This window comes from Poecilia latipinna, unplaced genomic scaffold (genome assembly GCF_001443285.1).
Source record: "Poecilia latipinna isolate Pla-1442-1.1 unplaced genomic scaffold, P_latipinna-1.0 Scaffold184, whole genome shotgun sequence".
Lineage (NCBI taxonomy): Eukaryota > Metazoa > Chordata > Actinopteri > Cyprinodontiformes > Poeciliidae > Poecilia > Poecilia latipinna.
Window position 1 is genome coordinate 429,888 of NW_015112800.1, and position 27,140 is coordinate 457,027.

At 41.2% G+C, this 27,140-nt stretch overlaps 1 protein-coding gene across 2 annotated transcripts in view; it reads left to right on the forward strand.

The window, feature by feature from the left end:
* Positions 1 to 27,140, forward strand: part of zfpm1 (zinc finger protein, FOG family member 1) — a 103,287-nt gene that overhangs the window by 66,627 nt on the left and 9,520 nt on the right. For both annotated transcript variants that reach the window (XM_015030509.1, XM_015030510.1), the window contains exon 4: positions 15,538 to 15,656. In XM_015030509.1, coding sequence (XP_014885995.1) covers positions 15,538 to 15,656 — 119 coding nt within the window. The remainder of the gene's footprint in view (positions 1 to 15,537; positions 15,657 to 27,140) is intronic.

Sequence of the window (27,140 nt, forward strand, 5' to 3'; positions counted from 1 at the left end):
ATGTCATGATTTTTCTGATAACCAATTAATTTTTTAAAAAGTTTTCGTTTAAATGAATTATTTTCTTGGTTTTGTTTTATCTTGCGTTTTGTTTTTAGTAATATTTGATGATGCGCCATGTCCCCGCAGCTTTATTAAAAGTCTAATCAGATCTGCAGTACTTCTTCCACATTCACAGAAACGCTTATCTTGGCCATAAAACATCAGCAGTCATGTGGTATAATCCCAAACACGCTGCTTCAAATCATCCACAAAGATTCAGATTTATGTTTCAAGATGATTGGGGAACATTTTGGATTTTTGCTCCATTTATTAAGACGTCTGTCATCTGTAATTTGCTGAAGAAATGAGTCAAATGAGAGATACAACCAGTAAATATGAAGCAGACTTTTTTCCTTTTAGAAGTTTTAGATCCTATAATTAAAACTCTGCATTTATTCAGACGTTTTGGCGTTTAGATGTTTAAATGTTTAGATGTTTCCATTTAAACCACATTTGGTGTTGTTTTGATGTTCACAGGGAAACGGTAAAGCTTTAAACGGTCACTTTTTATCTGATGAAGAGCATTTCTGCTGAAAGTATCGCTCAGAAAATAATCTTGTTAAACATCTGCTGACCTTCCAGAAGTGACAATGTGCCGTTTTTATCTGTAAGTCGGACAAAACCAGCACTTTCTATGCTCCCTGGTGAACTATTACAGTGTCATTTTTCTGTTTTCTCGTCATAGATCACCTAATAATATTTCTCCTCTTCTTATTTCTGCATATTGATCACTATTTCAGCTGTGTGCACATTAAAATCACTGGAGTTTCTCCTGCCGATTTCGAGGGGGAAAGTTTGCTTTCCCATGAAATGCAGCTCAATAGTTAAAGACTTTTTAATTCTTGGATGTTTTGCCTATTTATTGCTTTTAAAAATCAGTTATGATTAGCAAAATTTGGCTTTTTTAACAAAAGAAATAGCAAAAACCCGTCAATGGCAAAGAGAAAAAATTTATTTTCAAAAATAATGACAGTTAAATAAAAATATTTAACATATTACATCTAAAATAATAAAAAAAAATATAAAATTTAAAATCACAATTTTATAATTAAAATGAACACTTTAAGTCACAGCTCAGGAAGTAAAATCTTTATGTTATGCGTAATACGTTTTATTTTCAACAGAAAAGCGATTCTTGTTGCTATAAACTAATCCTGTATCCATTAAAAAATACAGGATTAGTTTGATGGGACGTTTGTGTCATCACGTTTTGTGGACTTTATTTTTTTGTATTTATAAAACGTGAGTTTTACCCTTTAGTCTGAAACTGGATAGGAGTCACAGGAGTCCATAGCTTCGCCGTACCGATCGATTTTATTCAGAGTGATGATGTCACTCTAGACTCTGAATCTGTTCAATATTGAAACGTTTTGATTTAAAGCATACTTTCTCTCAGGATTCATGAATTATATGCAGCAGCTTTTATCCATGTCTTCATGACTTTAGCTAAAAATGCTAAGCTAACTTTGAATTGCCTTGTTGCTGAAAATGTGCTATATAAATAAAATTACCTAACGTTTGTAGCACAGACACAGTTTGGACGTCCACAGCTCAGCCTTACTGTTTGGTAGAAACACAGTTCAGAGTTTAAACGATTCTCTGAAAGTTGTACTTTGCTGGATTAAAGTTTCATCTTGATGACTTTCATAGTTTTTACACAATCACAATTTAAATTTTCTCTATGGTTACACCGTTCAGTTTATAGTGATGATGTCACTCTAGATTCTGATCTAGTGAAATATTCAGAAACTTCTTTTATTTAAACTCCTGTCACGCTCCCAGTTTCTTCCCCACATATACAGTTTATACATCAGCATGCAGGTATTTCTGTCTGCTTTCACTCAGTGCACCTTGCATTGTTGTGTGACTGTCAGTTTTCTGTTAAATCAGCCCAGAGTGCAGAGAGCGCACGCCCAGACTCTCATTCACTCCCATCATATTTCAGGTTCTCTACACTTACCAAACATCTGAATGTGTTTTTTGCCTCTTTGCTGTTTAATGAGTGACATGTTTAAGAAACATATGTGTACTTTATGATTCATTTTAAACCCTGCAACTAATAAACGTCATGCTGGGTTTTGTAGAAATTCATAGAATAGTAATCCGGTAATTATATTTCTAATGATAAAAAAGTGAATTATTCTCGTCTGGAAACCAGTAATTCCTAGATATGAAAATTTTAATTTCCCTTTCTGAGCCCAGTTTGTGTTCTAACCTCCTGATACGAATCTCTTAATTTATTCAAATATTTTATTCAGATCGGTCTTTGTTGCCGCCGAACAGGCCGATATTAACATGAAAGAGAGAAAACAACAACAGAACATTTTAATTTCGGGGGTTTTCTTTCTCTTTACAGATAATGTGATTCATTACTGGCTGCGTTTAGCGCAGTCTCCGTGTTTCTGTGTGAATCTGAACACGTCCCTTAATGTGCGAGATCACAGCAGATGATTCTCTCCGTTTGTTGCTGTTTTTTCTTCATTTTTAGCTTTTTTTTTTGTTCTTTTTGCAACCATCAAACTGTTTGTGGCTGCAGCTGATATGAAGAAGCCTTAAAATTAAAGAGATGAGGAGCTGGATTAGAAGCTTCAGTCATTTCTAGTTTTTTTTTTTGTTGTTTTTTCTTTTTGTCTTAAAGCGATCAAGATATAAGCGAGTGTCGGTTTGCTGAGGGCGTGGTGGCGGTGGCATGAGATCTAGGTGGGAGCTGCCTCCCTATCAGGGATGGCATGATATGCCAAAGCCGCCTTTTTTAATCTTCACTGCGTCCGCACTTGCATGATATGCAAAATAAATTACGAAGAGATGGGAGGAAGGAGAGAAAAAAAGTGTCTTTTGAATGACCTTGCAGGCTGCAGGGTTCGATATTTTCTCCCTGGTTGCTTAAAATTCTTGATATGCAAATGCAGTGTCAGAGTAATCCCCTGTCATTCGCTGGATGGCTGCCTGGCGGTCCACACATCCTCTCCTCCGGCAGAAACCTCCGCCGGCGGTCAAAGAGGGAGACTCACCGACTGGAGGAATGATGGGAAACCAAGAGTTTGTTGGTTTAAATCCTTACACTAACAGAGAGATTGGAAAAATTAAGGAAAGGTGCAGATAATGTTTTAGAAGTGAGAATTTAAAAAGTATGGTGGATTTGCATGAACTGCTTTTATGCTAGAAGAAGTCAAGCGATTAGAAAAAGAAGATCTCAGAGGTTTGTTACAACAACCATGATGACGGAGAAACACAGCAGCCAGTTCAGAAAGTTTAAAGCAAAGCTAGTTATTAAAACAACATACCAAGAAGGTCTCACAGAGAAATAAGAAAGCAGCAGAGAGACGGTTGGTAAATCTGGAGGAGAATCAGGAGGTTTTCACACCTGATGGTCCGGTAGATTCGGCTCCATTGGAGACCAAAATTTGTTACTTTTTTTTTTACATCTTTCACCTATGACAGGTCAATAAATGAATAATATATATAAGGTAGACACATGATCAATATCGATAGATAATACAATAGAATATTCACTGAACTCCGACCCACAAACGCACAGCATTCTGGGGGATGTAGGCAGAGGAAAGACTCAACGTATCAGCCAGTTAAGCAAAGTTGGTGGAATCAACAAACTCACTCACTCTTTGGTTACCTAGCAACTCACTCAGTCTTTGGTTACCTAGCAACTCACTCACTCTTTGGTTACCTAGCAACTCACTCACTCTTTGGTTACCTAGCAACAACCTGTTGAGCAACTCGCACAGCAGCAGTTTCAGGTTTTAGCCACCGTGACTCATAACTGCTTAAAAATAATGAAAAAGACATGGAGTGGAAACTGGATGAAACAGGAAATGTTTCGCCAACAGTATTAGCAGTATTTCAGATATTTAAAACAACTAAAAAATTATCAATATGGACTGATATGAAATGTTTATAACGTAGTAAGTTTTTCAGCCATATCGTCCAGTCCTACTTTCATACTTTACTGTTTCAAATGAATTAAAACCTCTGAAAAAAAGCTGTTCCCCTCCTCACCTGTGGTGGCGCTGCACCAAGAACCACCGAAGGAAAAAATACAGAAACCTCTGAAGAAGACGTGAGCACAACTTCCTTCTTAAATATAAACAGAAATCGAGTGCCGTCAGATTTTAGTGGTTGTAGGATTTCTCTTGTCTGTAGTAAAAAGACAACAAGCCATTTCTCACATTTGTGTTGGTTGCATTTACCCAGAATGCCCTGGGCTGCAGAACACTTCCTGTTTTGGAAGTGGCCTCCAGTCCTTCTAAGACCAAATAAAAGTTCGATTACACATCCACACCTCCCTGAAGAAACTCTATATTTTACTTCGTTTTTAGTTTAATTCAAACTCAAGCTGTGTTTCTTGAGGACGCATCAGTCATCATTTGGTCCGGATGTGACACAGGTTCGCTCTGAAGGGCTTTCCTGCTGTTGTCATGGAGACACAGCAGACCCTCAGAGGAGTCCATGAGGAGATGAGTCCTGAGGTTTTTCTACATGGAGTTTGCATGTTCTCCTGGTGCATAGGTGGGTTCTCTCTGGGTACCCCGGCTTCTCCTGCAGTGATAGATGAAGGTTTCCAGTTTCCTGGGTTGTTGTACTCCAGCTGATCACGGCGGTTTTCCTGCTTGGCCAGCACTCTCCACTCCTTATCCTTCCCCACCAGAAATATTAAAATGAGCTCCAGTAAAGCATTATAATGGCAGGCGTAATAATGGTTATTATTGTTATTTACCAGGCTGCCTGTGTGTGAGGGGGGTTGGCGTTGGGTTATCATACTGCAGTTAATTATAGTGGTGCATGAAACCACACTGTGCGCCTATTATCAATGCTGAGAGTTTAATTTATTTGTGCTGAGGAATGGAAGATGTTGGCGCCACATTTACATACAGAGCATGAAGACGTTCCCCACACAAGGTGCTCCCTCATCAGTTTATTCTGCTGCAGTTTTTCTCCTTTTGATAAAGAAAATCACATTCAAAGGTTTTTTACGGGTAGTTCTTCCTTTATTTGTCCATTTATTGCTAGTTTTGCTAATATTTATTTGGGAACCTTCTTTTTTTTAGATTCATCAGGGATTTGGTGAGTTAAAAAAGTTTTATCAACACAAAAGTTGAGATAATTTGAAACTAAATACCAGAATACAGTGAATCCCCGGTGATAGTGGGGGTTAGTGTGAACAACTGCATGCAAATACTTTGACACCCACTCTAAGAATGTTTAAAACTGGCTATTTTAATAGTTCAAGCAACAAATATACCTTAAAATGTATTTATTTGCACAGTGGGAACCATATTGGAAAAGCACAAAAGCAAATATCTACAGTCTTTCTTTCCACTCTTAATTTCAGCTGCATTTCTTTTGCATATTCTCTACAAGAAAATCTACAAATGGGTGAATTTTCTTTGAATTCTAATCCACAAACAAACTGGAGTTCAAATGAAGCGGAATAAACAGAGCTGGTGAGAATTCACCCTAAGAGCCTTTTCTGCCTAAAGGAATCAGAAATGAAAAGTTTAAAGTAAAATAAATGTATCTAAAATGGCCAAAAACAGGTATCTCACTAAAATTAAGTAAAAAAAGCAACAAAAAACCAAAGCAAAACATAGACTACACAGGTCTTAATCAATACTTTGGAAACAATTTCATCAAATCAGTAGCTTAAACTCATACAATTGTGTTTAATCTAAAAAAAAACAAACTACATTTTCTCTCCATTTTTGCTGTTTGGTTCAAAATTGCTATTTTGTCACGTTTGACGTTCAAGGTAGCGATGGAAAGAGGGACTGATGGAACAGGTGAGATGAAGATGGGAGAGTTTCAGAGAGCAGAAATTGAGTTTTAGAGTGCAGAGATAACTAATGAGGGCTAGAAGAGGGGTTAAGGATCAATGAGAGCAACAGAGGAGCAGTTCAGATAGTGAAATTAAAGGCGAAGGACTTCTAAGTCAGAGAGGTTAGAAGGTAGACAGATGGGAAATTTTAATCATGGAGGCTCTATGTGTGCAGCTTTTGGCAGACTGATGACTTTTTTTACTCTACTGGTGTAAAAAGTTAAACGACAATCGAGTGAGATAGCTTGAAAGTCTAAGCAGAAGTTTGATGATTGATGACAAGACCTTAGTAGGAATGAACTTTCTCCACGAAGTTCATCCACTGTAGATCAGGAAGTGAGTACAGGAAGGCTGAAATGCTCACCTACCAGCTGCGTGGTCAGATATTCCCCTGCAGCAACCGTTCCACATCCTGCAATCCTCCTCTGACTCCAAAATGTTCTGCTGAAGTTTGAGTTTGCTACAGTTCGGACTGGACTCTCTAGTCAACAGGTGATGCCTGCTAAATGGAGCTTCACCTTTGACCTCGTTCTTCAGCACCACACCAGTCTGTAGTTTCAGAAAGTTAGTCTCTGTTCGGGTTTTGCAGATGATGCAGTTGTGTTGGAGAGATGGAGTTCCTGGTTGGTAACTGGAAAGAGTTGAAATGTTGATGTTCTCACTTACTGTTAGAAATTGTCCTTAATGACTTTCAGTAGCAGCATGCCTCAGTTAGACACCGTGTCTTGGAAGTGTTAGCTTATGCTAACATCAAAGTTGTTTAGCTGGTTCGGTTGGCTTTTAAACTACACTGTGTCAAATGAATCAAACCCTTTGAAAGACCTGTTCCCCTCCTTGCCTGTGGTGGCGCTGCACTAAGAACCACTGAAGGAAACGACACAAAAAGCTCTGAAAAATACACTGAGAGCAACTTCCTTCTTCATGAAACGTAAACAAAAATGGAGTAGCGTCAGATTTTAGTGGTTATAAGATTTCTCTTTTGTCTTTGACAAAAAAATAAATGAGCCATTTCTTCTGCTAATGCTGGAGAAGGGTCTTTGTTTAGTTGGTATTTACCCAGAATGCCCTGCGTTGTAGTCTGCTTCCTGCTTTTGGAGCGGTCTCCAGTCTGCTTGGCGTTCACATATTCATTCGAACCGCACCAGAGTTCACTTAAACCGACCCGAGGCTGAGGTTTGTAGGAGGACCAGAGTTCACGTCTTTGGTTCTCATCAGAGTTTGATTGCATATTCACACCAAACCAACCAAACCGGACTTTCTAAACAATCTAGAGTTCATTTAAATCGGCCCAAACAAGACCAGTGTGAATGCACCGTTAACAGACCAAGCTTTCACTTCAACTTTTGACCTTAAAACAACCCACCAAAGCTTTAAAGTAAAACAGTAAAAGATGTGTCAAAGCTTCATGTACGCAGCGAAGCACATCACCCGAGTCCTCAGCTCATTTTTCTCATCCCCACATTATCTCTTTCTTATCACATTCTGTCTCTTTCTCTCTGCGTCCTCCTCAGTATCTCTCACTCACCAGTTTCCTTCCTTTATTAAACAACAATCACCCATTTTCCCCCCACCCTTCAAGATGCGAGGGAGGTTTGTGTCTGCAGAAGCAGAGCACCTCCAGTTTGACAACAGATGTATGAGAAAATTATTGAACTGATTAAAAAACAGAAACGTTCCAACTAAGACAGGCTGGAAGGAATTTCCATATTCCAACTGCTATGGTACGAGGTTGCATCGATGCTCGTCTCATTACAGCAGCATCAGACAGGACACAGACCTTTGACATGTTAGTGACACTGCAAAAACACAAAACCTTCCAACCACTTTCCAGTTTCCAGTGCAAATACCTTAGTACATTTACAATAGGACACAACTAACTTAAAAATAACTTTTCAGTTAGAATAGCAGCTTCTTTCAAGTGGAAAAATTATTATAGTCAAATGTATTATCTACTGATATTGATCACATGTCTATTGCGTTTTATGTTATCCATTTATTGTCCAGCCCTATGTAGTGTAGTTGTCAAATTTGCAACTTGGAGAATTTTCCATAAAAATTTATGAGCCTGTACTAATCTGTAGGACGAATGGAACAAAATAAAATTCATGACTTCATGACAAAAAAAACTAAAGTAAAGAATTTCCATTTCCCAAATCTTTGTGTCTTGCTGTTTGCAGCCCAGTTGGGCGAACCTCTTCATGACCCCCAGATTTTACAGATGAGTCCGTCACTCTCCAACTTTTCCACGTCTCCTCCCTGCGGCCGAGCTGCCGAAGCCCGCCTGAATGAAATGTCCTTCCTCACAGGAGCCAGAAGGAGTTGTTAAAGCAGACATGAATTAATGATTGAATTAATTATCGGAGTCACATAGCGTACAATTAATTTTGTGGCTTTGCCTCAGTCTTTTTCCCCCTCTTCCCATCTGTGCGTAGAGAATGTCAAGAAACATTTTCTAATTAATTTATGTGTGATTATCAGGTCTAGCTTCTGGAAGGTCTTCACTTTCAATTTGTGACAGGCTCCAGCAGACGGGAGAGAAACTCTGAGAGATAGAGGTGGAAGTGTGGATGAGGAGAAGGCGATTCTCCTGAAATACGCCCCGAAACACAGACACCCTCTTACAGTTTCTCTTTCTGTCTGACACACAGTTTTAGATTAAAATTACTTCCACGATCTGAGCTGAGTCCTTGGTCCGGGAGACTCCGGACAAAGATGATCCAGACTCTTCTGTAGAGCAGTTCCCAAACAGGAACCAGATCATAGTCAGGTCCCAAACAAAATCCAGATCATAGTCAGATCCCAAACAGGGACCAGATCATAGTCAGATCCAAATAAAAACCATATCATAGTCAGATCCAAATGGAATCCAGATCATAGTCAGATCCCAAACAGGAACCAGATCATAGTCAGATCCAGGTTTCATAGAGCACAGATTGACTGTATCCATCCATGAATCCAATCATTATTGTATCTATCTTTTCATAAATCCTTCTTGAACCGGTTGGTTCCCTCTAAGAGTTTCCATGATCAGCAGAAAAAAAATTGTTTCTGTTTTTTCTCAGTATCCGTTGAAAGCTTTGAAATAGAGATGCCCAGTAGGCCTCTGTAGCTGAGGACAGAGGGTTCTAGGCCTGATCCTGGGAATCGAGAGTTTCGTCTTTAGGCCTTCTTCACCTCAACAGACTGGAATAACTTCACTGGTCATGAATCTCATCACGTGACCAAACAAAGCCAATTGACAAACCAGTTGAGGGTTAGCAGTTCATTCGTTTGGTTTATTAAAGCGAGTTGAAAGAGACCAGCTCTTGAGTGTAACGTGTTCTCAGCGGGCCGCTGTGGCCCCTGGTGGCCGCTGTGGCCCCTGGTGGCCGCTGTGGCCCCTGGTGGCCGCTGTGGCCCCTGGTGGCCGCTGTGGTCCCTGGAGGCCGATGTGGCCCCTGGAGGCCCCTGTTTTAACCACAGAGCCAGTCGTGTGCAGCCATGGAGAGCAAAGTGATTCAAAGGAGAGCAGGTGATGAGCAGGTGGCTACAGAAGGAAAACATTAGAAATGTAGCGTTTTAAGCCATTAAAGCTGCAGTTTGTAACTTTTATAAAAAAATATGTTTTTACTGATTTGTTGAAACTGTCACTTAGACATGGCAGTTCATGACAGGGATGAAACGGATAATCTGTGGAAAAATCAGATCAACAGTTTTCCCCCATTATCACACCTAGCAGCGAGTAAACGAGGTTGATTGACAGCGCTAAGACCCTCCTCCTGGCTCTGATTGGTTGTTTTTGGGCATTTCTACAGAAAGCAGATGTTTCAAATTAATTTTTTTTCAGATTATCTTATATCACTTTGACCATTTCAATAAATACATAAAAGACATAAATATTTTAAATAAAAGTTACATACTGCAGCTTTAAGAAAAAGTTTCCATGTTCTCTATTTAATTGTCTTCCGCCACCAAAAGGAGGAGGAAGATGCTGCTCATCCTCCCAACAGTGGCTCTGTCACCGTTTTCACCCCCGTCGTCCTCTGAACAGAAAAAAATGTGTTTAGTTTTCCCCCCTCGGTTTATCTTTCTTCGCATATTTGTGAATTTGCATGTTTGCTTCTTGCTCTTTTCTGCTGCTGTATGTATTTTGTAGATAAAAGTTCAGCAGTGCAGTTAAGAGAAATTAGTTGGGTAAACAGTGGTAAATGTCAATGATAAAGTTCTGTTGAAGCTCATCTGATTAGCGGGGCTACGCAGGTGTCTTATCTTGCCTGTGCAACAGAGGGTAAAATGGAAATGATTGCGTGGTCCTGAGCAGCAGATGCCTATCCCAGAAATGTCTATCTGCCGGCGAGCCGAGCCGAGCCTGCCGGACTCCGGGGACCCAGGGGTGCTGCGAGGAAGATCACGGAGAGGGGGAAGATGAGACGGAGAGAAGAAGGCGCCGTCGGGTCGCACTTGTTGCCAGATTGAGGCCCTTTATCAGGCGGCGTTAGAAATGACAAGAGCGGTCATTAATGAGAAACGCCGGGTAGGCGGCATGAAAGCGGGAAAACAAATCAGAGGTGGCAATTTCTGGGAAAATCAGACAATTCCTCGAAGCTGCGTCTGCCACTATGTGGATAAACAATGCTCACTGTGCTCCGGACTTAGAGGGCCCCAAGGTTTGGGGCGCCCCAAAGATGAAGAATGTTTTTGTTATGAACAGTGGTGAATGTACTCAAACACTGCACTTATGTTAAAGTTAAATTTATTTCAGCAACAAGTGCTTTACATCATAAAAACATCTTACTAGTGAAAACAAACAACAAAGCAGGGCTGGACGATGTGGCTAATATAAGCTTTTCATATCAGTCGGCATCAGTAACTGTTGATTTTGATAATTAATGATTCGTTTTTTGTTTTAAACATTTGAAATGCTTCCAAACTGCTGGCGTTACATTTCCTGCTTTATTTTTACTCCATGCTGCTGTTTTTATTTTTATTCAGTTATGAGGCACAGTGCTGAAACTTTAACTGCTTACTCAACAGGTTGTTGCTAGGTAACCAAAGAGCGAGTGAGTTGCTAGGTAACCAAAGAGCGAGTGAGTTTGTTGATGCCACCAACCTAGCTTAGCTCCCTGTGAGACGTTGAGCTATTATAGCCTTTTTTCTGCCTACATCTCCCAGAATGCCTTGCAGTTCTGGATTATGGTTCAGTGAATATTCTATATATTGAATAACCTATCAGACGTATTATCTACTGAAATTGATCGCCTATCTATCATGATGTTGTTATTGATTTATTGTCCAGCTCTACAATAAACATTACATTTTGTCAAATGTCATAATCAAATTGATCAATATACATCAAATATGTTGACATTAGTCCTGTGTATCATCTGCGTAGTCATGGTAACTAATCTTATTTCTTGTTATAACCTGAGCTAGTGGGATCTAGATCTATAAAGGAGGAGTCCCAGGTTTGAGCTTTGTGGTACAGAAATGTACTCTACTAAAAGTTAACATTTTTACTTGAGTAAAAGAAAGTGATTTTATTCAAGTAATACTGTATTTTTCTTTGTAGAAACTGGTGAGTTTTTAATGTTTTTGTCTGTTTCCAGCTAGATGTTTTTTTAGCTGATTAGGTTGTGGAGAGGCAGCAGGGACTGAAATGGGAGTCGGCGTCAGGATTTGTCATTCAGCTGAGGTTAAACCCCACCTATTAGCGCCGGGTCGGAGCAGCACAGAGATAAAGATTTCCTGTTGTGTGGTGTCAAAAAATCAATAGCTCCGCCGCGATGAGCTCATTTGATATCAACAATAGTCTTTTTAAAAGTCAATTAGGCTGCATGGAGAAGAACAGGTCCTACTGCTTTTCCTAATGTCCAGATCTCCCAGGTCTGCTTTACGGACGCCAAGCTGCGCTTCAGTCAGAGGCATTTCTCAGTCTGGGTTAAATCAGCAGTAAAGTTGTAGCAATCAACACTTCCTGCAGATTTAAGCATCCGAACCTCAAACTCTTCCCTCCATCTTTAGCTGAAACTTGCTTGGAATTCCTCCCGAACTGGTGGAGTTTTTTTCTTTTTTACTTAATAAGCATTTATTATTAATATGACACATCAGTTAAGATAACAGCCCACCTGCAGGTTTAATTAATTTTCCCTCCAAGCTGTGGAGATGGAGCTGTTAATCTGCCACAGGAACAAATTCGTCCGTCATGTTCTTCCCCGTGTGTCCCGGACAGTTTACAGAACAAATCCACGATGACGGCGTTTACCAGCAGGAGGAACGCTGAGACCACAAAGCATTCGCTGACCTCTGAGACGGCGTCGCATTCGCTGACCTCTGAGACGGCGTCGCATTCGCTGACCTCTGAGATTGTGTTGGATTTGCTGACCTTTGTTCATCTGTCCATCTATATATTCCTCCATCATCCGTCCATCCATCCGTCCATAAAGTGTTTTACTCGGTTTCTTATTGTAAATCATTACTTTTATCATAAATTATTGTAGCTTTTCTCTGTCAGTATTTGTCCATAAAGTATTTCCCTGTGATCGCTGTGGAACCATCTCTGTCCCGGCCTTCCCACTCCATCCGTCCCAGCCTTCCCGCTCCATCTCTTCTCCGTCCGTCCCCGGCCTTCCCGTTACATTCCTCCATATCTCAGGACTCTCTCCTGTTTCCGTTCCTTCCCTCCTAATAACTTTGATTTGTCTAATTTCACGTTGACAGCGCGCATTAATTAAACCGTCAGAAAGCAGCGCTGATCCATGAATCCGGTAACAACCTCATCCTGGTCTCCGCCACCTTCACCTCGACACCCCACCTCCTCCCTAATCCCCTAGCCCCCATCACCGCCACTCCTCGGTTAATTGCGTTAGTCATTTCATTAATGACGGCTGATTGTTTTATTGTGTTGGCTCGTCAAAGAGGCCTGGACGCCCCAGTGGCTGCCGAAGCGTCCGTATCGATAAGCCTTTGTGTGTGTGTGTGTGTGTGTGTGTGTGTGTGTGTGTGTGTGTGTGTGTGTGTGTGCGTGTGTGTGTGTGTGTGTAGCCGCTGACGTGGGGGTGTGTGTGTATGATAACGAGCCTTTCAGGAATGGGTCGTGTGTGTGTTTTTACCTCTCATGCTGAGTGTGGCAGTGAAGGGGAGGTTATGGGGTCATTAAGAGGGTCTCTGGCTGACGGGAGGGTAATTAGCAGGGATTAGGATTGTTCTAGGCCTCCGCTACCTCAGTGGACGCTGCTAACCTGTCGGGATTATCCAGCTGCTCTCATTAGTGGAAATGCAGTGATAGCAGCTCCACTGTCTGCATCTGTAGTGACGCTCTTCCCTTTTGTTTGTTCATTAAACCGTAACCATGGCGATATAATTCACTCAGAAGCTCTCCAGGTGATGTCACAGAAATGTAAACACAGTCTAATTTGACTTTTAGTCAATGTTTGCTGTAAAATCAGCAGTTTTTAATTACTTTGCACTTACTGAATTTAAGCATTTTTCTGTTAAAATGTACTTTTTTGGATTATTATAAAAAAGATCCTGCTGAGCTAGTAAGTAGCTACACTGCAAAAGCACAAAGTTACTTTCCCACGTAGAGCCAGGTTGGTTTTGAAAGCTTTACTTCCTCTTTAATTCAATAAATAATGGTTTAAAAAGCTCCAGTGGTCCTGAACTCTTCCCTGAAGGGTCACGGCGGGAGCAGACGTTTCTAGGTTAATATCTGGGTTTCTTTACTGAGGTCAGATCCTCATGAAGTTTCACAATGAGGGTCAGAGGCGCCGCTCAGCCCGATAAGCGTCCCATGTGGCGAGGATTGGCCAATGGCAGGGAGGCGGACTGGACATTGATGGAGTGCGGAGATAAGCGGGGTCAGCGCGGCCGACGGCGGCCCAGTCAGACAATAGCGGACGGGACGGAGGCCGGACTTTTGGACGCGTTCATCCTGGTCCGGTCTGAGTCGAGCTCAGAGTTTCCTTCTGAAACGCGCCGATCCTGATAACGCAGATGGCATCAGCTCCATAAAATGCGGCACCTGTGTCACTGCGAGTCAGGAGGAACAAACCACTTCCTGAGCGATTTTTACCACAAAAGTGTTTCCGACAGAAACGGCAACGTGTTCAGCTTCTCTCTGACTTTCAGGGCTGTTTTATTAACTTAACGTCTTCTTCTTTCCTGTTCCCTCAGTAACCCCCCCACAGCCTCCCAGACCCCCCCGGGGGGCTGTGGGAAAGCCATTTTATCAGCGTCTGTCCGTTGTTCTCTGCTGGGGATAGATACAGAGAAGATAGATGAGTGTTTTGACATGGAGAGTGTTAGACAAACACTCTTATCTGGCCCGCCACTTTAGACCGACCCCCCCTGAAACAGCAGAGGCGAGATGAGGAGGAGGAGGAGTGGGGGGGCAGGTTGGTTTCTGTTTTGATCAGATGAAGAGGTCAGGTCCAGAGGCTGCTCAAGTAATCTGTTAATCCCATCCAAACGCTCCCCTCTTCCTTCATTTATCCTCAGATTTTTATGATTTGGTACCAGGGGTGAGCGACTTAAAGCCAAATAAAAAATATTTTTTTTCACGTTTGCTGAAACTGTCACCATGTCAAGAGACTTTACTATGAGACTCAACCAATCAGAGCCAGGAGGCGGGTCTTAGCGCTGCCAATCACCCGTTTCCCTTCCCATTGCTCATTGCTGGGCTACAGATAGCATAGCTTGTTGTGAATGCTTATGGGGTTGACTGACAGCAATTTGAATCAGATGAAGCTAAAAGTGAAAAGTAATTTTTTTTTACTTTAAATACAAGAAGCCTATATATATATATATATATATATATATATATATATATATATGTATGTATAAAATCAACAGTTTTGCTAAATTATATAATCTGAATATGCTGTTCTTTTATCAAACGGCCTTTATATACTCCAGTTAATGATTAATCGATTAACTGTGTGTGTGTTTACTGGATGGAAAGGTTAAAAATGACCTAAATAAATAGATAATTAAAGTTGTCTATGATTCTTTTTCCCAAACTCGGGCCGTGGGCTGAGTCTGGATGGATGGGTCCGCCGGGCCCACCGGCTCTATCTGGGCTGCAGCAGGCTCCGACCGCAGCCGTCACCGCCATTCGTCTGCGCTTATCTTTTCACTTTGAGGAAGTGGACGGGAAGTTTCTCCCCCCAGTTTGAGCCGGTGGGACAGAAAAGCAGGACCGGCTGGGGTCAGACGCCCCCTGCTGGCAGGACGGCTAACTTTCTAACTTTCTCTCAGAATTATGACCTTTTTCTCTCAAAATCAGAATTGTACTAAATTGTTTTTGAACCATCAGGTAAATCTAGTCGTATAATTCAAATTTAGCAAGTAAATTAGGGACAGGCTTTCAGTGGGGCAACAAGGAAGCAACAGTTATTTGATTATTTTCATACTCAGAACGTAATTTACATACACATCAGAACATTTGTTTTTTTATTAAACGTAGGTTGACACAGAGTATTAATTAGGAGTGGAAAAAAAGCCAGTTTCTGAGGAAACAAAGTAAAACCTCTGAGTTTAAAGTCTGAATGTTGGTCCTAATCGTCTTCTGTAGAGTTTGAGTCGAGTTCGGCTGCAGCGGCGTTTTTTCCATCCGGGTCGTTAAAAGTTAAACTCCCTCCATTAAACCGACACGTTAAACTGATGTCATCCTCTCCTCTTCTTCGCAGATGAGCTGCAGCTGAGCGATGAAGATGGTGCCGGCGGCGTTGTGGCGGTCAGAGACCTGCAGCCCGACACTGTCTGGGGCCCGGTGCCAGGAATCCTCCAATCAGACGGCAGCACAGAGGTGAGAGCTGCTTCTGCTGAGCGAACCCAGCACGCTGCGTTTTACTGCAGCTGCCGGTCCAGATGTGCAGAAGCTGTTTCTGAACAGCTGCAGCTTAAAAATGTTGGGACACCCCATTAAATACTAAATTATTTCCAAATTATGATTTATCCAACTCTGAAACAACTAACATAAACCTTGTCTTACTCATTAAAAAACATAGCAGCTGAAATGTGCTTTCTAACTGGGAAAAAATTAATATCTGTACCCCTAACAAAGGCTAAGAAAAATAAAAATATGTGAATAAAGTCATAATAATATAAGAGTTAAGTGTCATGATGCAAGAATTAAGATTTAATATTACCAAATTAAAGTAAAAATATATAAAAAATGTCTGGATAACATGAAAACATTTATGGAAAATTAAGTCGTAATATTAAGAGAATAAAATCTACCACAGTAAGTCAGAATGATACAAGATAAAAGTCGTAACAACACAGGAATAAAGCAATAGTTTTTCAAGAATAAAGTCGTAACAAGATTATTCTTGCATTGTTACAATTTTATTCTGGTGAGATTAAGAGAGATTATCACTACGACATCATTCTCTTACTATTGCAACTTTTTCTTATTTTGGTATGACTTTGTTGTTGTGTTCCAACGTTTTAAATCTATTATTACAACTTTATTCTTGCATTATGAGTTTATTCTTGTATAATTACTGTAATATTTCATCTTACAGTAGTACAACTTTATTCTGATAATATTCCGACTTTTCCTCGTAATATTCTGACTTTTTTCTTGTAGTAATTCGTCTCTAGAGTCCATTTGCTCCGTAAAACATCTGCGTGCAGCATCTTCTGCCTGAGCAGACCTTCTGCTGGTGAGGTCAGAGGTCAGCAGTGAGACAGTGAATGTAAACATCGGTATCATGTCAGCGTGTGAGAGCGTTGGAAATGAAAACAAGCCGGGCGTTTGTGTGCGATCCTTGGGAAGAGCGTGTGGGACCGGATGGACCGCTATCAGAGCCTGACTCCGTGCATCATGTGGCGTCCATCTAATCATGTGATACTGATGCCGGGTGAGGCTTCCTGGACCGAGGCACGAACGCCGCTTCGTTCCTCGCCAGATTCTTCCCGGTGATCCCGCTCTCTTTCCTTTCGGCTCAGTTTTAAGTCTGACCGGAAAGTCCAGATCCCGACCGGTCCAGAACCAGGCTGATGTTATCCCGGCCCTCCTCCCGTTGCAGCCTCCTCCCCAGACGTCCGCCTGTCTTTTATCTCCTCGTGGCGCCATCCTCCTGGACAACAAACCCCAGTGATTGATTCCTGCTTGATAGGCTCTCATTTCTAAGATTTCATTTATTATCAGTGCGCCTCTGAGTGTACAGATAGATCAGTGTGTGTGTGTGTGTGTGTGTGTGTGTGTGTGTGTGTGTGTGAGTTTCTAACCCATCACCTTTTGTTCTTCCCTTCCTCTCCTCCTTTTTCTGTCTGTTCAGGCGTTTTTATTCACATGGAAAGCGTCCCATCCTGACTGTTAAAAACCATTTTCGCTCTCCCATCCTTGCGCTGAAGGAGCCTTCGGTATCTGCAGGAGATAGTGGCTGTAATCTCACATTCCTCCTGTGTTTCTCCCCACTGTCACTCCACGTCCGCCCCGTCCCCTCCCTCTGGGGTCAGCCGGGGTCAGGGCCGACTCATCCCCAACGCTTCATGTGTTTTGGGATGAACCATCTCTTCCATTCCTTAATTGAAAGGGCAGGTTTATTTTTTATTTTTTCCTCAAAAATGCAGCTGATGGAAATGATCTCACAAAATATGATGGCACAGTCTCTTTAAAGGGGATCTATTGTGCAAAAGTCACAATTTGAATGTTTTTACTCTTCCATTTGGATCTAAACTGCTTTTTAAAAAAATGTCCCAAGTGCTTAGAAAATGGCAATAAATTAAAGATTTTTGTGTCTGGAAATGTAACGGTTTAAAAAACCCAGTCACATTCAACAGGCACTGCTCCGTTACCTAGCAACCACAGCAAAGTTCCGCCCGTTACCTAGCAACCCAAGCTGAGCTCCAGTATGATTAGTCAGCTGGTTTTATAGCTGCACAACAGCTGCTGGAAAAGTCAAGTGTTTTGTTGTTGACTTGCCATCCAGAAACCACTTGCTGCATTCTTGTTGGTTGCGTAGGAGGTTCCACTTCTGCTTTTCAAAGATGCACAGTTGTATAATTGCACATCTGTCTGCAGCCATTTTCATGTGTGAGTGTAAACGTTGAGTTTGGGGTCGCCAAATGAGGGAGCTCCTGGATTTGTTGCTAACTCGAGGAATGCCATCTCATCCAGTGGAAGGAGTATAGAACTGGGTGATGCGCTCTATCTTCCTGGTTTTAGTCAGAACACCAGCAGCAGCGTTCTGGATCAGCAGCAGCTGAAGGATTATTGATTTTGCAGTAATCAATGCGACTAAAGATAAACACATGGTTGAGTTTCTCTAGATCTTGCTGAGACATTAGTCCTCTAATCCTGGAAATGGATTTGGTGTGAATTTAGCTCCAACGTGGGTGGAAACCTGCCACCTGTAACCTCTGACGTTCTGCCTCAGCAGACCGTCCTGGTCCTGCTGCAGCCTGTTGGCTCCCATTGATCCCAGCAGACCCTTGCAGAGTGCTGACGGTCGATTTGGACCAATGAGGAGTTGCCTTTTGATCGTGTGTTGGCGGCAGATGAGATCCGGCCGCCGCGCTCTCCCTCTGTCAGATCTCCTTCATTAGATTAGCTCCGTGTTAACTGGCCTGTGTCATATGGAAATCCTGCCATTTGCATCTCTTGAGAAAGAGGCATAAAACCATTTATCTATTTAAATATATTCTGGCTGATATGGCTGTTGGACTTTAGAACAGGGTATAATGATGTTTACTGATGGACTGATCGGCTGGCTGCTGATTCCTCCCGGTTTTTGGTTCAGTGAACCGCCAGGTCCTCGTCAGCGAGCCTCCCATGGCAACCCGGCGCCAAGCAGCTGCTCCTCCGATTGGATCGCTTGCAACAAATCTGATATTATATCTGCTCTCCCTCTGATTGGATCCCGCTGTAATTAACTGATAATGCGGCTGCGCGTGATTGGCCTGAAGTTTGAGGATCGTTTGAAATTTTGAGCTTAGATGAAAGACGTTCTTGAAAGTGGGGGGATTGTCTAATCTGGAGTTTGTTGCATCTGTCGGACTGATGTCCAGGCTGACAAAAGGAGCGACATCTCTGCATTGTTCTGCAGCCGGCAGCTCACCCCACCCCTATCCTGTCTTTCGTGGAAAGGCGGCCTGAAGGCTCGATCCTAGAAGGAGCGGAGTAGTGGAGTTCAAAGCGTTATCACGCACCGAACGTCTTTTCATCATGTTTTAGAAACAAGCGTTCGCACTAATCCCCCAATAATCTCTCCAGGAGAACTGGGGCGATAAGGCGCGCCACCCACGGCTTTTCAAACACTTTTTGGTTAGTCTCTTCTCCTCGTCGATTCCTCCACTTCCCCCTCCCCGGAAGGACGAGTGAAGGTGATCGTCGTCTCCTCCTCCTCTTCTTTCCTCACCGACTCCGAGTCGGTTTGTTTACATCCTGATCCTGATCTTTCGAGTTTATCTGGACTCATCAACAGTGTTTCTCTGCCTCTCTGTTTCCCTCGTTCCTCCGCCCATCAAATTAGAATGTTAATTAAAACGGTGCTCCTTCAGAAGATGACAAATCGATGATTACGGTGAGCGCTGAAGCACCTTCTGCGATGCCCCCCAGAAGAACGTCAAACACGAGGAACATTAAAGGGGATCTGGAGTGCTGGAGAAAGACTTTGTAGAGAAATTGTGACGGGGAAAAACATATTCTAGGGTTTTGTGTGTTGGGAAATGACCAAAGAAGCTTCTAAAATCATTTAAATGTAGAAAACACTCAACAGATTCAACAGTGATATTATTATCCCAAAGCTGATCTGGTTCATTGGGAAGTTTTGGCAGCTTTCTGTAGGTTGGGAAGACATCAGAAATGTCCTTAGAGAAGCAACTGTTGCTGTTCATCAGTCTGGGTAGGAATGGAAGGTTATTTCTGAATATTACTGAAACAATTAATTGAATTAATCATGATTAATCAGTTATTGAAACAATTTTCAACTAACAAAGCAATCATTTAATCAGAGTATATACAGAGTAACAAAAAAGTAAATTTGCTGAAAGAACAGCACACTCAGAGCAGTAACTAAGATAAAACTGTACAAACGTGTCACAGTTAATCGATTAATCACATGATAAATTAAACTGAGCTCAGTTATTTCCGTTCTGATTTATAATAATTTTTGAAGGGCAACTTGTTTATAGCTGCTTAATGTAAAATGTGCTGGAGTAAAAGTTGAAAGTGCCCATTATTAAATCTATTTAAGTACAGGTACATGAAAGAAGTTGTACTTTGCTACACTGCAAAAACACAAAAATCTTGCCAAGTATTTTGGGTTTAATTTCTGGTGCAAATATCTTAGTACACTTTTAATGAGGCAAAACTGACAGATAAGTAAAATTTCAGCAAGAAATAGCTTGTTTTCAGTCAATAATTATTTAATATTTATTTAAAAAGTACTAGTTTCACTGACAGATTATTTCACTAAATACGAGATACTTTTTGCAATGCTATAAGTGATATACTTACTATATTTTTTTATCAGCAATACAGTATTATTGACTTAAAACAAGCTATTTCTTGCTAAAAAGTTGCTTATAAGTTAGTTTTGACTCATTAGAATTGTACAAAGGTATTTACACAGGAAACTAAACCAAAAATACTTGATATTAATTTGTGTTTTTGCAGTGTTCAACCTGTAGATCCAGAGCCTCGCTGCAAAAACACAAAATTTTACCACGTCTAGTTAATAAAGAAAAGTTTTTCAGCAAGAAATATGAGTTTGTTTTAAGTTAATAATTCCTTAATATTGATTTTTATAAAGTACCAGATCCACTGGCAGGTTATTTCACTTATAACTAAAGTTTTACCCATGTTCTAAGTGAAATAATCTGCCAGTGAAACTTTCTCATTAAAGCGTATAATATTAAAAATTATTTTCTTAAATGAGCTTCTGTATCTTGCTGAAAAGTTCCTTGTAAGTTAGTTTTCTCATTTAAAGTGTAATAAGTTATTTACACTAGAAACTAGACCAAAAATACTTGGTAAGATTTTGTGTTTTGATGGTTCATCCCACCAGTCCAGAGAATCTCATCTCCCTGATAGAAACAGAAAAAAAAGATAAAACTCTGATGGAGTGAAACCCGGGAGCGGAGAAGAAGGTTCATTAACAGAAGCCAAACCTGGCAGAGGAAAAGAAAAATGTGATGGGAAGAGGAGAAACACAGAAGAGGAGGTGCTCATCACTCAGCTGCAGTGACTGGCTGCTATCTGCATCTGGCTGTCATCTGCAGCAGCTCCTGCAGGGCGGAGGAAGAGGAGGAGGACGAAGGAGGAGGAGGTGGAAGTAGAGGGAAAACCTCTATCCGTCGTATCTCTGAGCTTCATCTCCAGCAGTTCAGGAGCCCGCTTTCCAAGAGTGCCTCATTTTCAAATCTCTTATCTCAGCCCCCGTTTTAAGTATCGCAGTTTTATACTTTTACATGTCATTTGCATGCAGCTCATCAATCCGGCTCCATCTTTTCTTCTTCTCTGAGGTGCACAGATGTGCAGCCGGCAGGGGAATAAAGCTGCTCTAATTCACCCCAAACTGAACTGCCAGGGGAGGTGAGAGCATCAAAAATGTCACACTGCAAAAATACAAAGTAGTACCAAGTATTTTAGTCTAGTTTCTGGTGCAAACATCTTAGTACACTTGAAATTAGACGAAACTCATTTACAAGTAACCTTTCAGCAAGATATAGGCGCTTGTTTTAACTCAACAGTTATTTAATGTTGCTGAAAAAGTTCCATTGGCAGATTATTTCACTTATAACAATACATTTTTTCCCATGTTATAAGTGAAATTATCTGCCATTGGAACAAGGATGTTTTCATTAATATTAAGGAATTATTAACTAAAGTATTCACACTACTATGATGGTGTGTTAGGGGCATTACAGATAAAAAACTATTTTATTTCCACCAAAAAATTCAGAAATGTTCTATAAATTTCCTTGAAAGACAAGAAAAATTCTAAAAAATAAAAATAAAAAAAAAGTTAGTTTTGTCTTATTTCAAGTATAAGACAAAACCGCATAGTATAGTAAAATATTTGCACAAGAAACTAGATAAAAATACTTGGTAATATTTTCTGTTTTTGCAGTGCAAAGAGATGCTGTGTGTGTAACGGAGGTAAAAAGTGTGTTTGTATCGGCGGAGCGGATGAGAGTAGGTTTCAGATGTTTATCTGCCTTCCTTTTCTCCTTTGTGTTTTTGGAGGATTCACACAGTGACCTCTTTGTTTGGGACAGTGAGTGCAGCCCTCCAACCCGCCGGACTGCGGGGGAAAGAAAGCCATTTCCTGTACAGATAGAATAAGAGACATGGAGGGAGAGATGGGATGATGGAATGAGAGTTGGCGAGAGGAAGCGAATCAAAGATTAAGAAAGAAAAGAGATGCATGAAGAAGAGGAAGGCCGTGAAAGAGGAGAAGGGAGGAAGAGGATGAGCTGGACGATGGAATGAGTGAATGAATGAAAGATGGTTGAAAAGGTCAGCGGAGCGGCTTATTAAATTCCATCCAGGTCAATTTAATTCAGGAGAGGAGGGGGCAAAACTCTGCGCTTCTGGAACGAGCTGTGAGAATCTGACAGCTGGCACAGGTGGACCAGATGTCTTATTTTTCTGACTCCTCACTGACCTGCGTTGCTTCATATTGTCCCACAGCTTGAAGTGGATGAAGCGACCTGAAGCTCAGAGTGAAGCCAAGGAGATCATCCCCATGAGAGTCTGAGGATTTTCTGCTTTTCATATTTCATGATTCTACAGCTTTTCCACTGTGTTCAGGCTTCAGCTCATGATAGTTTTAGCTTGTTTTTCCCACTGACAGTCCGGTAGATTCTGTTTGATTGGGGACCAAAGTTGCAACATTTGTTAAATTTTCAGTGCTGTGGTTCACAAATGATCCAAACTCTTTGAAAAACCTGTTCCCCTCCTCGCCTGTGGGGGCGCTGCACCGAGAACCACAGAAACGACATGAAAACCTCTGAAAAACACACTGAGCGCAACGCCCAGAAATGACGTGGCGTCAGATTTTAGCGTTCATAAGGTTTCTCTTTTGTCCTGGCAAAAGAAGGCGAGCCATTCCTTGCGGTGCTGCTAAGCTAACGTGGTTGTTTTGGTTGTATTTACCCAGAATCCCCTGCTCTGTACTTTGCTTCCTGTTAGACCGCTTCAAACCGGAGTGGAGTTCATTTCAACCGAACCGAGACCGAGGTTTGTAGGCGCACCAGAGTTCGCTGTTTTAATCCGTTCACACGTCCACAACCGAACCAGACTTTCTAGATAAATGAATGTTTGATTAAAGCGGACTAAACAAAGCTGGTGTGAATTCACTCTTAATCATCTCAATCCATTATTATGACTCTTGAGTGATTCAGATGAGAAAACCTGTATTTCTTTTACAGTTGCATTAGAAAGCAGCCGTGTTAGCGTTACAAACTTCACTGTGTGAGAGTCCAGCTGTCTTCTCATAGATGATTGATCTGCATGTTTTACATGCAGTGACCCGCAGGTCATCCCGCAGTAAACCATGTTAGACGGTTTGCAGCAGTGAGCCAGATGTGTTCGGTGATTTGCATAAACAAACATCTCTTATTCCCCACTGCAGCCGTTGACAGCTGCTAGCGAGAAGTCTTAACCTGCTCAGCCCTCAGAAAGTTCACTGCAAAAACACAAAGTCTGACCACGTATTTCTGGTCCAGTTTCTAGTGCAAATGTCAAAGAAGGCAAAGTTAACTTAAAAGTAACTGTTCAGCAGGATGTAGCAGCTGGTTTTAAATCAATAGTTCTTTAGTATTGATGAGGAAGTACTAGTTCAACTATCAGATTATTTCACTTATAACAATGTTTCCCATGTTTATTCCTGAATTTGAGAAGTCAAAAATTTGCGAGAAAAAAGTCAAAAATGTTCAAAATTTTACATTTTCTGAGTTTCAAAGTCGAAACTTTTGGACTTTTCTTTTTAGAAAAGTTCTACGATTAATCTTAAAATTTCTGAGATTTTTTTACAGTAAATTTTTGACTTTTGAAACTCAGAAATATCCTTGTTTTTTCTAGAAAATTTATAGAAAATTTCAGAGTTTTCAGCAAATACTTACTAGATTTTTCTATCTACAGTGGCAATAAATACACCTTTGTATTAGTGTAAATGTCTTAGTGTTCCTGAAATGAAACAAAACTAACTTACAAGTAACTTCTCAGCAAGAATATAGTCTTGTTTCTGTAATGTCTTAATATTGATGAAAAATTCTGGTTCCATTGGCAGATTATTTTCTTTATAAAGTGTTTTGTTATAAGTGAACTTTTCAATCAATATTAAGGAATTATTTTCTTAAAATAAACTCGTCTTTCTGAAAAGTTAATTTAGTCAATTTTCAAATGTACTAATGTTCTAGAAACTAGACCAAAAATACTTGGTGAGATTTTGTGTTTTTCCTCTTCATCGTCACCGTCAGCGGCGGTTCATCCCGTCGCTGAATGAGGCGAACGGAGGGAGAAAATGAAAAATCAGCTGCCATCATTTGCATTCAGGTTTTATCTGGAAGGAGGGCGTTTTCCAGTCCGATAAGGAGAGGGCGTTGCAGGCTGCACTGGGGGGGGTGATTGTTATACGTGACGCGAGTTGAGGGGAAGAAGGTAGCTCTGGAGTTCAGCCGCTGTGTGTTTGTGCAGCAGCAGCACAGCGTGCAGGGAGGAAGAGGAGGAGGGCGGTTAATATCAGACCAAATAATTAGATTCGCTATCGTGGCGGCGGCAGCAGTGCGGGGGATCAGGCAGATTAAAGCCGGGGCTCGGGGCTCGTTAATATTCATGAGGGGACCGGGGTCCAGGCGCGGGGCTTAGACTGCGGCTCAAAGACTCTCCACTGGCTGATGGGGGCTTAAGGCGGCGCTCTCAACCAAGATGAAGCTCCGCCGGGGGGGAGACATCCAGCTGATAGATGGAGAGCCAACGGATGGTTCAGGTGGTGGAGAACACTGCAAAAACTCAAAACCTGACCAAGTGTTTCAGGTTCAGTTTATAGAACAAATAAACTTTTCCATCCCGAAGAGCGTTAATCCCCACAAACACAGAAAACGCTTCAAAATATGTAAAGAAACATCAATTTCTAGGTTCATTACTACACTCATTTAGCACAAAAGAGGCCTCAGATTGTCTGGTTTTAGAGAACATTTTATTATCAGATAATATTTTATAACTTTATTACCAGATAATTCAATCTTTCCACCAAGAAAAAACATTTTTCCATGTTATAAGTGAAATAATTTGCCAGTGTAATCAGTACATTTTCATCAATATTAAGGAATTACTGACTGAAAACAAGATGCCAAGTCTGGTATTAAAGTTCTGTGGTGTATTAGAGTCATCTGCAGATAGAAAATACATTTCCGCCGAAAAAATCAGATATTTTCTTGGAAAAACCCCAAGAAATTTCTGAATTTGAAAAGCTAGAAAAAAACTTGATGTTTCAGAAATTTTCCAGACCAAAAACTTCAGAAAATTTACATGCAGTGACCCGCAGGCCAGAAAAAGCAAAAACATTTGGTGAAATTTTGTTTTTCTTCTTCTGAAGGAGCCAAAAATATGATTAACCTTTTCAGCAGCAACTGATCAGGACCAGTGTGATTGGTACCAGGACCAGTGTGATTGGTACCAGGACCAGTGTGATTGGTATCAGGACCAGTGTGATTGGTATCAGGACCAGTGTGATTAGTATCAGGACCAGTTGGTTTGGGATCAGGACCAGTGTGATTGGTACCAGGACCAGTTGGTTTGGTACCAGGACCAGTGTGATTGGTACCAGGACCAGTGTGATTGGTACCAGGACCAGTTTGACCATTGGGAGAGCAGTTTAGACAATCAGGCGTGATGTTTTGGGGTTTTCTCTCTTGGAGCATTCCGGAGCTGCTTCCGTAATGAATTAGTCTGAGTTAACGGTACTTAGAGCTCAGACGGCTCCAGCGTTGGGTTTCAAATTAAAACAAAAGCAGCCGTATCTCCACATCTGCGCTGCATCTTCCCTGAAACGCGATCCGTGCTCTGCTCGGCTTCCTCCCAGATGTCCTCTTCCCGCCGCCGGCTCCACCTCAGGTCCGCCTGGTGATGACGGGGAACCGTGAATCAGGGAATGTGTGGAGAAATGTGCAGAGTGTTAGCAGCTGATTGAGGCTGGAAGCATCAAACAGAGGATTTATTCCCGCCTGGTTCTGATCCGATCCCGGCTCTCACCCCTGGCCGCTGGTACCAGGATTGGCTCAGCTCCTCAGGCTTCGCCTCAGGGAGGGAAACTGAAAAACAGCGACAGCCTGGAGATGAAAACAACTTCCTGAAGTTCACAGGTTCACAGAAACTTCAGCACTAAAGAGGGTTGACTAACAGAACAGACCAGATTCAGCAGCAGCAGCAGCATGGGGAACCATCCAACCAACATCCAACCAACATCCATCCATCCAACCAACATCCATCCATCCATCCATCCATCCTGTATCATCTGTTTCACTGAATCCTCTCAGATTGTTTCTGTTTTTTCCGTCTCTCTTTGATCTCAGCAGCTGAACGTTTCTGTGTCAGAAAACATTTTTAAATCAAAATCTTTTAGAGCCAAACAATCAGTGAACATTGAACATTTTAATTTATTTATCAGGCCAGAAACTGATTTTCAGTCTGAACAAATTAAAACGCTGCTTCACGTCCTGCTGAGGTAATCTGATAATTAAAGCTCCAACATTTAATAAACCAATTACTATTATTATTTTTTTTATTATTAGAAAAATCTGTTTAATCTTTATGGAGCCAAAGTTAACGAGTGTTTTCTTTGGAATGGATTGTTTTAATCATTGCTTTTGGAGATTTGTGGAGGAAATAATCGCCAGTCGCAGCCCTGTTGGGTTTCTGTTCAGCCTTAATGTGACAAGCTCAGAAACATGAAACACTTTAAACAGCAGATTTGTTCAATTTTCCACAAACACATGAACATTTCCACCCTGTTGCTTAATTTACACCTGAAATGTTACCTGGTTGACTTTGTCACATTTTTAACTCAACATCTCACATCTTGACTTTCTTCCTCTATAAATGTGTCTGAATCTGAAGAAATCTCTGGATTCAATTTAGATCAACCAAAACTTACAATTTTATCTAATTTTTATCTCCTTAAGTCATTTTTTGTTGTTTGGTTGTGTGTTTGGAGTCATTGTGAAGCTCAAATATAAAATTCTTCCTAATCTCCTGTTCTCTGCTTAATTATGATTGATATTTAGAAAAATTGGTATTTTATTGTGGATTTGCAGCCAGATCATGACAGCTTTT